At 44.1% G+C, this 11,089-nt stretch overlaps 1 protein-coding gene across 1 annotated transcript; it reads right to left on the reverse strand.

Moving 5' to 3' along the window:
• Positions 1 to 3,678: 3,678 nt before the first annotated feature.
• LOC119312048 lies at positions 3,679 to 7,348 on the reverse strand. Its single transcript, XM_037587775.1, has 2 exons — positions 7,053 to 7,348; positions 3,679 to 5,969 (listed from the first exon to the last, which is right to left on the reverse strand). Exon 2 carries the CDS (start codon positions 5,958 to 5,960, stop codon positions 3,834 to 3,836), a length of 2,127 nt encoding a protein of 708 aa, XP_037443672.1. The 5' UTR covers positions 5,961 to 5,969; positions 7,053 to 7,348; the 3' UTR covers positions 3,679 to 3,833.
• Positions 7,349 to 11,089: the final 3,741 nt, after the last annotated feature.

Here is an 11,089-nt window from a genome sequence, read left to right on the forward strand (position 1 = left end):
GGCGGGAAGCCTGGCGGAAGGCGGGCGTCGCCGACCGTGGCGGCGTCGGGCGCGGTGGTGGCGGGGCCGAACCCCCACGGGTGCCTGCGACGAGGGCGGTGTGGGTCGCGCGAGTCCGCGCCACCCGCATCCGGCGCTCCTCCAACTTGAGGTACGCGACCACCTTGGCGAAGGTGGGCTCCGGGATGAGGGTGAGGTTGGAGGCGGCGTTCCCGAAGTCCTCGTTGAGGCCGCCGGAGAGGGTGCTGATGAGGAGCTCATCGCCGATCTTTTCCCCGAGATCATGGAGCTCATCGGCGAGCTTCTTTAGGCGCATGCAAAAATCATCAATGGATGAGTCAAGTTGCTGGCATCCATAAAACTCACCATAGAGCAGGACCTTGCGCTGCAGCCGATTGTCAGTGAAGAGGCCATTGAGTTTGGTCCAGACCGCATAGACATCGTCCTCGTCGTCCATCACAGTGTGGAAGAGGTCGCCGGCAACGCTGTTGATGGTGCACCGCCACTCTGCTGTTGGAAGGGTTGATCATCCGTTGTTATTGCAAATCAGACATATCACTTACTGATGCTAGGGGCAAAGCCACGTAGTAGTGGTTGGCACTTAGATCAAGATTCAGACATATCACTTACTGATATTGCAAATCAAGGGTAGCAAGGAGATGACAGATCAATTATTTCAGAGGTAAAACTCCAGTCTGAGTTAGGAATAGCTTCAGCTTGTGCATAAGCCAGTTGTCCTAGTGAAATCTGCTTAAGCTGGGTTGAAAAGAGAAAAAAAAACAGAGGAATTCATTTGATTGGGTTTGTAAAGGCTTATGGATCTTATCTTATTTCTGGTGGTGAATTGTGTAAACTATAAAAAACACCTTCTATGCTTGTTTAATTTATAAGATTGTTGTTTTAAAAAATTTATTTGCACGAAATATCAATGTTATATCTGGTCCACACAAGAATTGGCATCACAACTTGAAAAATGTGAACAAGCAAGCAAGATTGTACAAATTCATTTGGTGCAGTGAGCAACCGATATCAAGTACAGCATAGACACATCAGTGGTGGAAAAATATATATCAAAAGTCATCAAACTCGGGTAGTAAAATGATAGCTTAATATAGAGTACGGTCAGGAAACCAACATCCCATGCAGCCAGCACATGTTCCAGCGAAAAAGGAAACAGGGCTCATCACGAAAGATTGAAAATGAATCAAATCTCTCATCAGGAATACAATCTGAACCCATTTCTGTTAATAATGATAGTGGTAAGATACACTACTACTGACGTTGGCCACATGTCACGCCATTAGAATTTCAAATACTGTTGACGTGGTATCCAGCGCCACCACTATATTTTAACAATGGCGCCATATTAGTGGCATCGGATGTCCACGCGAGCAAGGCCATTTTTTCCACACCATAGTTAGGCTTTTTTGCACTAGTGACATGGGGGACGTTCTAGGAGAAGCCACAAGAGGAGCCGCATCCAACAGCCACAACATAGGAGGGACAACCGTGACCTTGGTGGTTACTTCCGTCGTGATGGCCACGATGGATATTGTGGCGGTGATGGAGGTTAACGTGGAGGCTATGGTGGTGGTTACAGTGACTGCGGTGGTGGTAGTTACCGTGGTGGTGGCGGGAGGGGTGGAGGTGGTGGCAAGCATGACATGTACGATGATGGACTAAGGCGTACGTATGGTGGCAGCCCACCACGACGTGGAAGGAGCCCTCTAGCCAGGGAGAACTGCAAGGAACATGACCAATATCAAGCAGTGGAATCGTGAGCGGGAGGAGAAGAAATGATGATCTCTATCTATGTCAGTGCGGTTATGGGCAATGCACCATTTCCTTATTAATTATCGCTTCGTTAGCTTGCATCTATGTTGGTTTGATGTTGGACATTGGTGTGTCTGTCGATATAGTATTGCTTGGTTTACTGAGCTTTGAGGTGCAAGATTCATTTGGAGTTGTGTAAGTTTATGAATATTTGTCAGTGGGATCTGCTATCTTATTGTTTGAGAAGTTAGTGTCATGCCTTTATTTATTTGGTTGATTGGTCTTCTCTTGTTTGGTGTTACCCTTCATGAAGGCACTGCCTTGCTCGTTTTGTGTTTCATGTTGAAATTGAAGATATTGGACGCAATGTTGGTTCGGTTTGTTCCTCGGGGCACGGGCATCCGGGGCGCAATGTACGACCTCGACCATGCTTCCTCCATGGCTTCTCCCTCCATCCCGGCCAGGTCTTCCAACCCAGTTGTCCATCCTCTAGGTGCTTAGGTGGAAGGTATGTTGATCCAGTCTGTCCTGGAGTCGTGGTAGTGGGACAATGGTGCCGAGCATTGGTAGTGACGTGGTCTAGACACCCCATGTATCTTGTCTCTTTGTACCATGTATTTCGTCTCTTTGCCTTGCCGGCTGACTTCGAGTTAGAAGAGTTTTGTGATGTGTTGTATCCCTCTTTGCTATTACCATAAGTAGTATGGTGCTGCTCGCTTCTCTCATATATGTAACTGTTATTTCTCTCTTTCCTATCAATAAAATGATACACAAAATTTGCGTGTTTGTGAAAAAAAACATGTAATTATGTCTCGTACTTGTTTCTCCGTTCCATCTGCTGTTGCATGCATGAGTTCGGTGCTCTTTTGGTCCCTCTGTACGAAAGATACATATATGGTTTGGGCCCAGCCATCAGCTGACGACATAGAGATAGTAGGATGAACAAATAGAAATGGAAGCATTACCACGTGCAGGTGAAAATGGTAAAGCCAAACCGGAAAAGGAGAAGCGTTGTGATGTGATATTTGGATTTTGAATTGAATGTTTAGAACTTTAGCTGTTTTTTCCTTTGTGAAAAATAACTAAACTTGAAAGGCACTTCCGATCGAAGAAGAATCAACGCAAGCCATGCGACGAACCTAGTGCCATTTTGCCTCACCTATGAGGACCGCTGGCATGGTGAAATAATTTATCAACTCAGCAACACAATGAGAGATACAAATCATGGTGTGGTCTTTTACCCAAACGAGTAGTGAATGGTTCTTATAGATGAACATTCAGACATACTGTATATCGCTTACTAATAATACATAGCAAGGGTAGCAGGGAAATGAGAATGACGACCAACTAAACGAGAGATACAACGAGTAGAACAAACTACCAAGCCAGAAGAGATACAATGAGTGCAACCACCAAACCAAAAAACAACTGAAGACTGAAGGAGGGAGTACAGGTTAGCTAGTGCGACGAAAAGCATCACAACAGAGTTCATTGCAGAGTATTTTCCGAAGGAAAAGCGCGCCGTCACAGCTGAGCTGCCTGGCATGAGAATCCCTTGTTCGCATGATTTGTCAATTGGGTCTGTTGCCGCATTATTTGCGTTGTTGGTAATTCTACCAGTGCCTTAACCGTTAGTGCTTCTCAGTCGGCTTCAGGCATCACGTAATGTGTTTGCCTGTTTTAACCGTTGCTACCCTGTTGTTTGTACTAATGCCCATGCATTCCTCGCCACAAGTTTCTGAGATAATCATACGAATGATGAACTAGCGCAAGACATGTGAAGCACTTTCGAGACCACAGGCAGACTGTGATATAATCTACCACTGTTTGTTTGTTACTGCAAGCAAGATTTGGACATGTCATTCAATAAAACTACTAGTAGAATTTTTTGTCGAAATTCCTCGCAATACAAATACAGAGCAAGTTTATCAAGAAAAGAACGACCAAACCAGAGAATACACGGGTACAGCTAGAAACCCAACATAGAATACGGATTAGCTAGTGAAATGAGAGGCATCACAAGAAATTTATTGCAGAGGAAGAGATAGCTAGGGTACTTCTCAAAAGAAAGACGCACAGAACCTCGATTTGATACAATCAGCATCTGCGTGTTGTGTAGCGACCCATATGATTGTTATTAGCTCACCACCACGGCTTAGTTGTTTGGCATGGGACTCCCTGCTGCACCGGAGGGACGCATCGTCGAGCATGTTCACCCACACATCCAAGATGAACTCCAACGTTCTTTCAATATGCCCAGAGCCAGGACCAGGAGGATGCAGCATATTTGGAATCCAGTGTGCGTGTCTTCTAATGGCAACAAGTCCACCTTCTTCGGTAGCTGTCCTCCGATGATGCAGCTCATGGGCAATTTGAGTTCCTTCTGAGAGACAAATACGAGCTCTGTCCGCGAGATGACCCTTATTTATTCCTCCAGTTCCTTCACCAGTAGCACCTAGCGTCTTGAGATTATCCTTGTTCGTCAGCATCCACTTGGCAAGCTCATCCCCTTTTGTTTTAGAACTGCTGGCCCTATATTGCGGCTTGGCCGCCATTCCAATAATACGGCAGGCTGTTTCGATCACGCTGTGGAACTTACGGCCTGGTAGCATGTCATGTTTTCCGATGTCGAGGAACATCATGTAATCCGATATCATCTCGATCGCCTTCTTATGGTGTGGGAATCGCTGCGTAACTGTGGCTGTGACTTGGGTGTTGCACCTGAGGTAAACATCTGTGGCGATGTGCCAGATGAAGACATCCTCTTGAAATTCAGGAGGATGATCAGGTTGTTGCTCGGATGTGCCAGGCCCCAAGCGATCAGCCTGCTCGGCGGGAGGAGGGGACCGTGTGACAGATCTTCTATATCGGCCAAGCAAAACAGAAGCTTTGATGGATAGCTCTCGGAGAACAGAAGAGCTGCTGTATAGGGTGCCCCCTCCCCGAGTGCAGTTGTCCAACAAGTTTCTGTATAGGGTGTTAAATGGTCCCTGAGTGCAGCTGTTCAAGAAGTTACGCTGCCCCAAGGAACCCGCCCACCTCCTGTAGCTTTTGGGCTCCTCGGCAGATTCACACGTCCTCAAGCACAAGGAAACCCGGGAAAGACGCGGTGACACGACAAACCGACGGAGCTTCTCCCAGCTCTCCCGGAATTCATGCTTCAACCAAATGTTTGGCATACGTTTGAGGAATGAACGTGTCCATGCTGATGCTAGTGTTCTGAACAGCCATTTCACGTCGAGGAGGAGGGTCAAACTCAGCAACACATAACTGATAGCTTCATCTTCTGTCGGCATGCCCTCTTTGTGGTGGAGGCCAAACAGCAGGAGCGCGATGGCGGTGAGGGGCGGTGAGAGCATACGGATGGCGTAGCCACCCCAGGTGTGGACCACGGCTGCCTTGGTGTAGAGGATGTCATACATGAGTGAGAGTTCCATCTGCACCACTTTGCACATAATTTTCCAATCAGCACTTTTGAACAAGCTTATGCCAGTTTTATGACGATCCAGGTCCACCAGATAATCACAAAAGGCACCCTTGCAAATATCGAACAGGTCGTGAGCAACCAGCAGGACTTTCTCATCATCTGGCTCCGGCTCCCAGTGTCCACCATAATCTTCACCAAAGCTACTTGGGTGCTGCTGCCGCTGCTTGAATGAACTCCAGATGTTGCTCAAGTCAGCTCGCCGTAGCGCCACCGCACTCTCGGCATACTTGAAAATGCACAAGAACATCATGATGCAGGACGCCCAGAGCAACGACCCGGTAAAAATACAGTCCACAAGTATATACCTGTACATAAGATAGATGGATCCCAAGGTCTGAAACAGAGCAACTAAGCTTACGAGCCCACTGTCCTCCATGCTGTAGGCGCTGATGCTATCAGGGCGAGCGTTGTGTAGCAACAGGAACGGGACCCAAAATGCGAAGATCATCTTCTCGCGCCGTGAGGTTTCGATGTACAGGTTGCTCATGACATATGCCGGGGCCAAGTCAGTCAGCTGGTATGCCACCCACACCAACCCTCTCCTCAAACCTCTGCGTTTGCGCCGGCGGATGTCAGCGAAGACGGCAAGGATAAGATGTGACGCTAAGCTGAGAAGCGTCACTATCCGGTACATCCAGTTACTCCACCACTCCACCCCATGTTCAATCCATCGTCCACCATACAAGCATGTACTAGCCATTAAGTGCTCCTGCATGCACCGAAATCAAGATTAGGTACACTATACCACATATATATGTGCAAGGCATCTACTTCCTCTGTTTCTAAATATAAGACCTTTCAGAGATAAAAATATGTAGGGACTACATACAGATATGTATATAGAGTTATAGACACATTATAGAGTGTAAATTCACTCAATTTGCTCCGTTTGTAGTCTATATTGGAATGTCTAAAAGGGCTTATATTTAGGAACGGGAGTAGTATGTAGTCTAGCTAGCTGTTACTGTTAATTGAGATGTTGCGTCCATGCTAGAGAGAGGTTAATAAGGACCAAAAACCAAAATCAAGTACAAGTACACACATACCGGCATGCACCAGCTAGCTAGGCAGATCAATGCTTCGACCTTCCAGTGGAGACCTAAGACAACTGTTACTCTCGTGTCCTGTCTCTAGAGCTGGGACTGGCATATGAGCAGTTCTAAGTTGATCCACTAATAGCTTAACTGTAGAATGTTTCCTACTTAGGTTCAGTTTTGTCTTTACTGACCCGTTAAACTATGGCTATTGTGCATCAAGATTCGTTTCAAGTCCTAAGAAAACACAAGGTTGTCAGGGACGGTTTTTCTTTGGCTGGGGTTGCCGTCAATCTGAATTGAGGATGTCAGTGATTGGCAGCTCCAGACTGCAAAATTTGTCCTACTTATTGGACAGCTGATCAGCATTGTTCTTAGTTCCACTTCCTAGTGCACACACTAGCAGCCACTGGGGCCTAGCAGGGGGCGGCAGCGAGCACCGGTGAGCCGTGTCGACATCACCAACAGCAGATGGAGAGGAAGGGAAAAGGGCTGGCAAAGCCAAAAGCAAGGATCACATGAAACTATTGTGTGCATTGTTAATGTATGAAACTATTTTTCTTTCTCGCAAAAAAGAAGTGTATATTGACTACACATGCACTGAACTGGAGCTAAGATGATTAGATACGGTTCTTATCAATCAAGCTAGAACAAAAGAGATTATTTGTCCCTCACAATTTGGTAATCCTGCTCTGCCAATTTTCACCATCAGTGTCAAATAAACAATGAGCGCACGGAGAGATTGAGAGAGCGCTCACCGAAATCAGTGGAGTGGCGCTTGGGCATATGCAGGAACTCGGGAGTACTCATGCTCCCGGTCATGCCGGAGACCGCGGCACACGAAATCTTGAGCAATGGAGAAGGGCGCAAAATTCACGGCCATACCGCTGCCTTGCGGTCCTCCTCGCTTCAGGTCAGGGACCGAGCGCGGAAGGGCGCCGCCGCCTCGATTCCTTCCTCGGTGGTCGGCTCGGCCTTGGCCTCCCCTACAGGATCCGGAGCCGGGAGGTTCGGCGGGGAGTGGCGGCGGACGGGCCGACGGGAGGGGCGCTGCCATCGCTGGCCGCCTGGTCCGGTGCCGCCGTACGGGGGGAGGCAGGCGCGACTATGAGGTGCTCATAGCGACACCGAAGCGGGAGACAATCGCCCGGCCCAGCGCGCTGGAGGGCCACAAGCATTCAGCGTTCGTTTTTTTCTTTCATTTTGAACTTTTGTTAGTTTTTATTAAAAAGCATTTGTTTATGTTTCGATATATTCTAAACATATAGTATATTATAAAAATAAATTTACATATTTTAGTCATGCATTTGAAAAATGTTAAACCTATATACAAAAATGTTTCTAATGTATATAGAACATGTATGAAAAAAGTAGACATCAAAACATATATAGGAAAAAAAATAAACGTGTATATTTTTTTATGATGTATACAAAAAATGTAGATGGTGTATGAAAAATGTAGACATCAAAATATATATACTATAAAAGTGTGTGCTGTGTTAAAAAATGTTTGTGCAAGTTTTAAAAAATGGTGATAGAATTTGAAAACAATGTTTCAACATGTAATTGAATTTTTTTAACACATATGCGAACAACAATGTTCAAAAACATGTGTTTGAAAACATGTTAATGATGTATTTGAGAAATGTTAAACATATATAAAATAAATGTTTTAGATGTATACGAAAAATGTACAATGTATCTAGCACAAAGCAGACATGAAAACATGTAGTATTTGGAAAAAATGTTAATCATTGTATTTTACAAATTTTAACTATGTATTAAAAAGTTTTAAACGTGTAAAAAAAATCTTGATGTATACAAAAAATAGAAGGGGAGCCTTGGCGCAGCGCTAAAGTTATTGCCAAACAGTTTACGAGTCCTGGAAACAGCCTCTTGCAGAAATGTAGGAAAAGACTGCATACAATAGATCCAAAGTGCTTGGACCCTGCATAAGTGGGAGTTACGTGCACTGCGCTGCCCCTTTATTTATGTATACAAAATATGTAGATATCAAAACATGTAGCATAATGTTAATCATGTATTTTAAAATTGTAAAACATATATAAATTTTTTCTTGATGTAAAAAAATGTAGACATAAAAACATGCATATTTAAAATAATGTTAATCATGTATTTAAAAATTATTAAATGTGTATAATTTGTTTTCTTGATGTATACAAAAACTGTAGACATCAAACATGTACTCCCTCTATTCCTAAATGTAGTGCGCATAGGAAAGTTCAAAAGTCAAACTTCTTCTACTTTGACTACATTTATAGAGGACAAATATCTACGTCTACAGTTTAAGTAAATATCATTAGATACATCATTAAGCATATATTTATATTATATTTGTTTGGTATTATTTTGGTTGATGCTTTTCTCTTTGGTCAAACTAAACAATGTTTGACTCCTAGGAAATTTTATACGCACTACATTTAGGAATAGAGGGAGTACGTTTAAAATAATGTTAATCATGTACTCCCTCCATCCCATAATATAAGAACGCTTTTCATGCTATGCTAGCTTGAAAAACGTTCTTATATTACGGGACAGAGGGAGTATTTTTAAAATGCTGAATGTGTATACAAATAACGTTTCATGTATTTTTATTAAATGAGTATAAGAAAAATGTACAAGGCATATGGGAAAAAGTAGACTTCAGAACGGATATTATAAAAACTGTTAGTCCTGTAGTTAAAATGTTAAATATGCATAAAACATATTTGTTGTATACAAAAATGTACATTGTATGTGAAAAAGTAGACATGTGTTGAAAAAGTAAAAAGAAACGAAAAGCAAAGAAAAAAGTTAAACACAATGAAAACCAAAGCAAGAAAGAAAAACTGAGAAAGAAACATAGGAAACTGAAGAAAATGAAAAATAAAAAGGAAATCCAATTTTTTTTTGAAGAAAAACAAAGAAACCCGAGAAAGCAAAAAATAAAAAGAAAGGAACCCCCAAAAAATGAAGCGAAGGAGCAAAGTGAGCATACATCTCGCTGTAAGCGAGATATAGCTCCCGCAGGGGGCAGCAGGCGGACAAATGATGTTTCCCTTTCTTCACGAGTGAATCTCGCAGCACCCCAATTTCAACATGGTAGATTTTTATTTTTAAACTTTCAGTTATAAAACCACTAATTTTGTGCTAATGACCAGCAAGGCTCACTTGTCAGGCCTAGTGACAAGAACATTGTTTACTTTCATATAGCTTTGAATTTTCAATGAAGATCCAATTAAATTTGGAAATAAAAACTTTAAACTAACTATATCTTTTAAAAGTTTTTTCATGAAAATTGTTTTTTTTTTAAATTTTCGTAGCAAACTTACCAACGATGACTCTCTTATAGTCAAACTGCTCATTTGAATGAGCTGAAATTCTTCAGAATAGTCATTCCAATGAGTATGGTTTTTCTAGAAACCACAACAAGCAACCTTGTGGTAAATGACAATTTTATGGTAGGCACCCATCCCAGGAATATGGTTGGAACCATTAATGATGATGTGATGGTTTTCGATTACTTCCTGGTCGTCGTTATAATAGCTAAACGCTTAATTATGAAATTGAAAATATAATAATATAATATTATTGCCTCTAGGGCATATTTCCAACAGTGACACATTTGATTGTTGGAAACGTTGGGGAACGTAGTAATTTCAAAAAAAAAATCCTACGCACACGCAAGATAATGGTGATGCATAGCAACGAGATGGGAGAGTGTTGTCCATGTACCCTCGTAAACCGAAAGCGGAAGCGTTATGACAACGCGGTTGATGTAGTCGTACGTCTTCATGATTGACCGATCCTAGTGTTGAGGAACGTAGTAATTTCAAAAAAAAAAATCTACGCGCATGTAAGATCATGGTGATGCATAGCAACGAGAGGGGAGAGTGTCGTCTACGTACCCTCATAAACCGTAAGCGGAAGCGTTATGACAACGCGGTTGATGTAGTCGTACGTCTTCACGATTGACCGATCCTCAGTACCGAACGTACGGCACCTCCGCGTTCAACACACGTTCAGCTTGGTGCCGTCCCGCGAACTCACGATCCAGTAGAGCTTCGGGGAAGAGCTTCATCAGCACGACGGCGTGGTAACGGTGTTGATGAAGTTACCGACGCAGGGCTTCGCCTAAGCACCGCTATGATATGACCGAGGTGAATTATGATGGAGGGGGGCACCGCACACGACTAAGAGATCAATGATCAATTGTTGTGTCTTGGGGTGCCCCCTACCCCTGTATATAAAGGAGCTAGGGGGAAGGCTGCCAGCCAAGGAGGAGGGCGCGCCAAGGGGGAGTCCTACTCCCACCGGGAGTAGGACTCCTTCTTTCCTAGTAGGAGTAGAAAGGGGAAGGGAAGGAGAGAGGAGGAAGGAAAGCCCCCCCTCCTTGTCCAATTCGGACTAGAGGGGGAGGGGGCGCACGGTCTGCCCTGGCCGCCCCTCCTCTTCTCCACTTAAGGCCCAATAGGCCCATTATACTCCCCGGGGGGTTCCGGTAACACCCCCCCCCCCGGTACTCCGGTATATGTCAAAAACCTCCCGAAACACTTTCGGTGTCCGAACATAGTTATCCAATATATCGATCTTTACGCGTCGACCATTTCGAGACCCCTCGTCATGTCCGTGATCATATCCGGGACTCCGAACTACCTTCGATACATCAAAACACAAAAACTCATAATACCGATCGTTATAGAACTTTAAGCGTGTGGACCCTACGGGTTCGAGAACTATGTAGACATGACCGAGACATGTCTCCGGTCAATAACCAATAGCGGAACCTGGATGC

Source organism: Triticum dicoccoides, chromosome 1B, assembly GCF_002162155.2.
Source record: "Triticum dicoccoides isolate Atlit2015 ecotype Zavitan chromosome 1B, WEW_v2.0, whole genome shotgun sequence".
Taxonomy (NCBI): Eukaryota; Viridiplantae; Streptophyta; class Magnoliopsida; order Poales; family Poaceae; genus Triticum; species Triticum dicoccoides.

Excerpts from the sequence above, each read along its gene's own strand:
- LOC119312048 (XM_037587775.1), bottom strand. The coding sequence starts at position 5,960 with ATGGCTAGTACATGCTTGTATGGTGGACGATGGATTGAACATGGGGTG.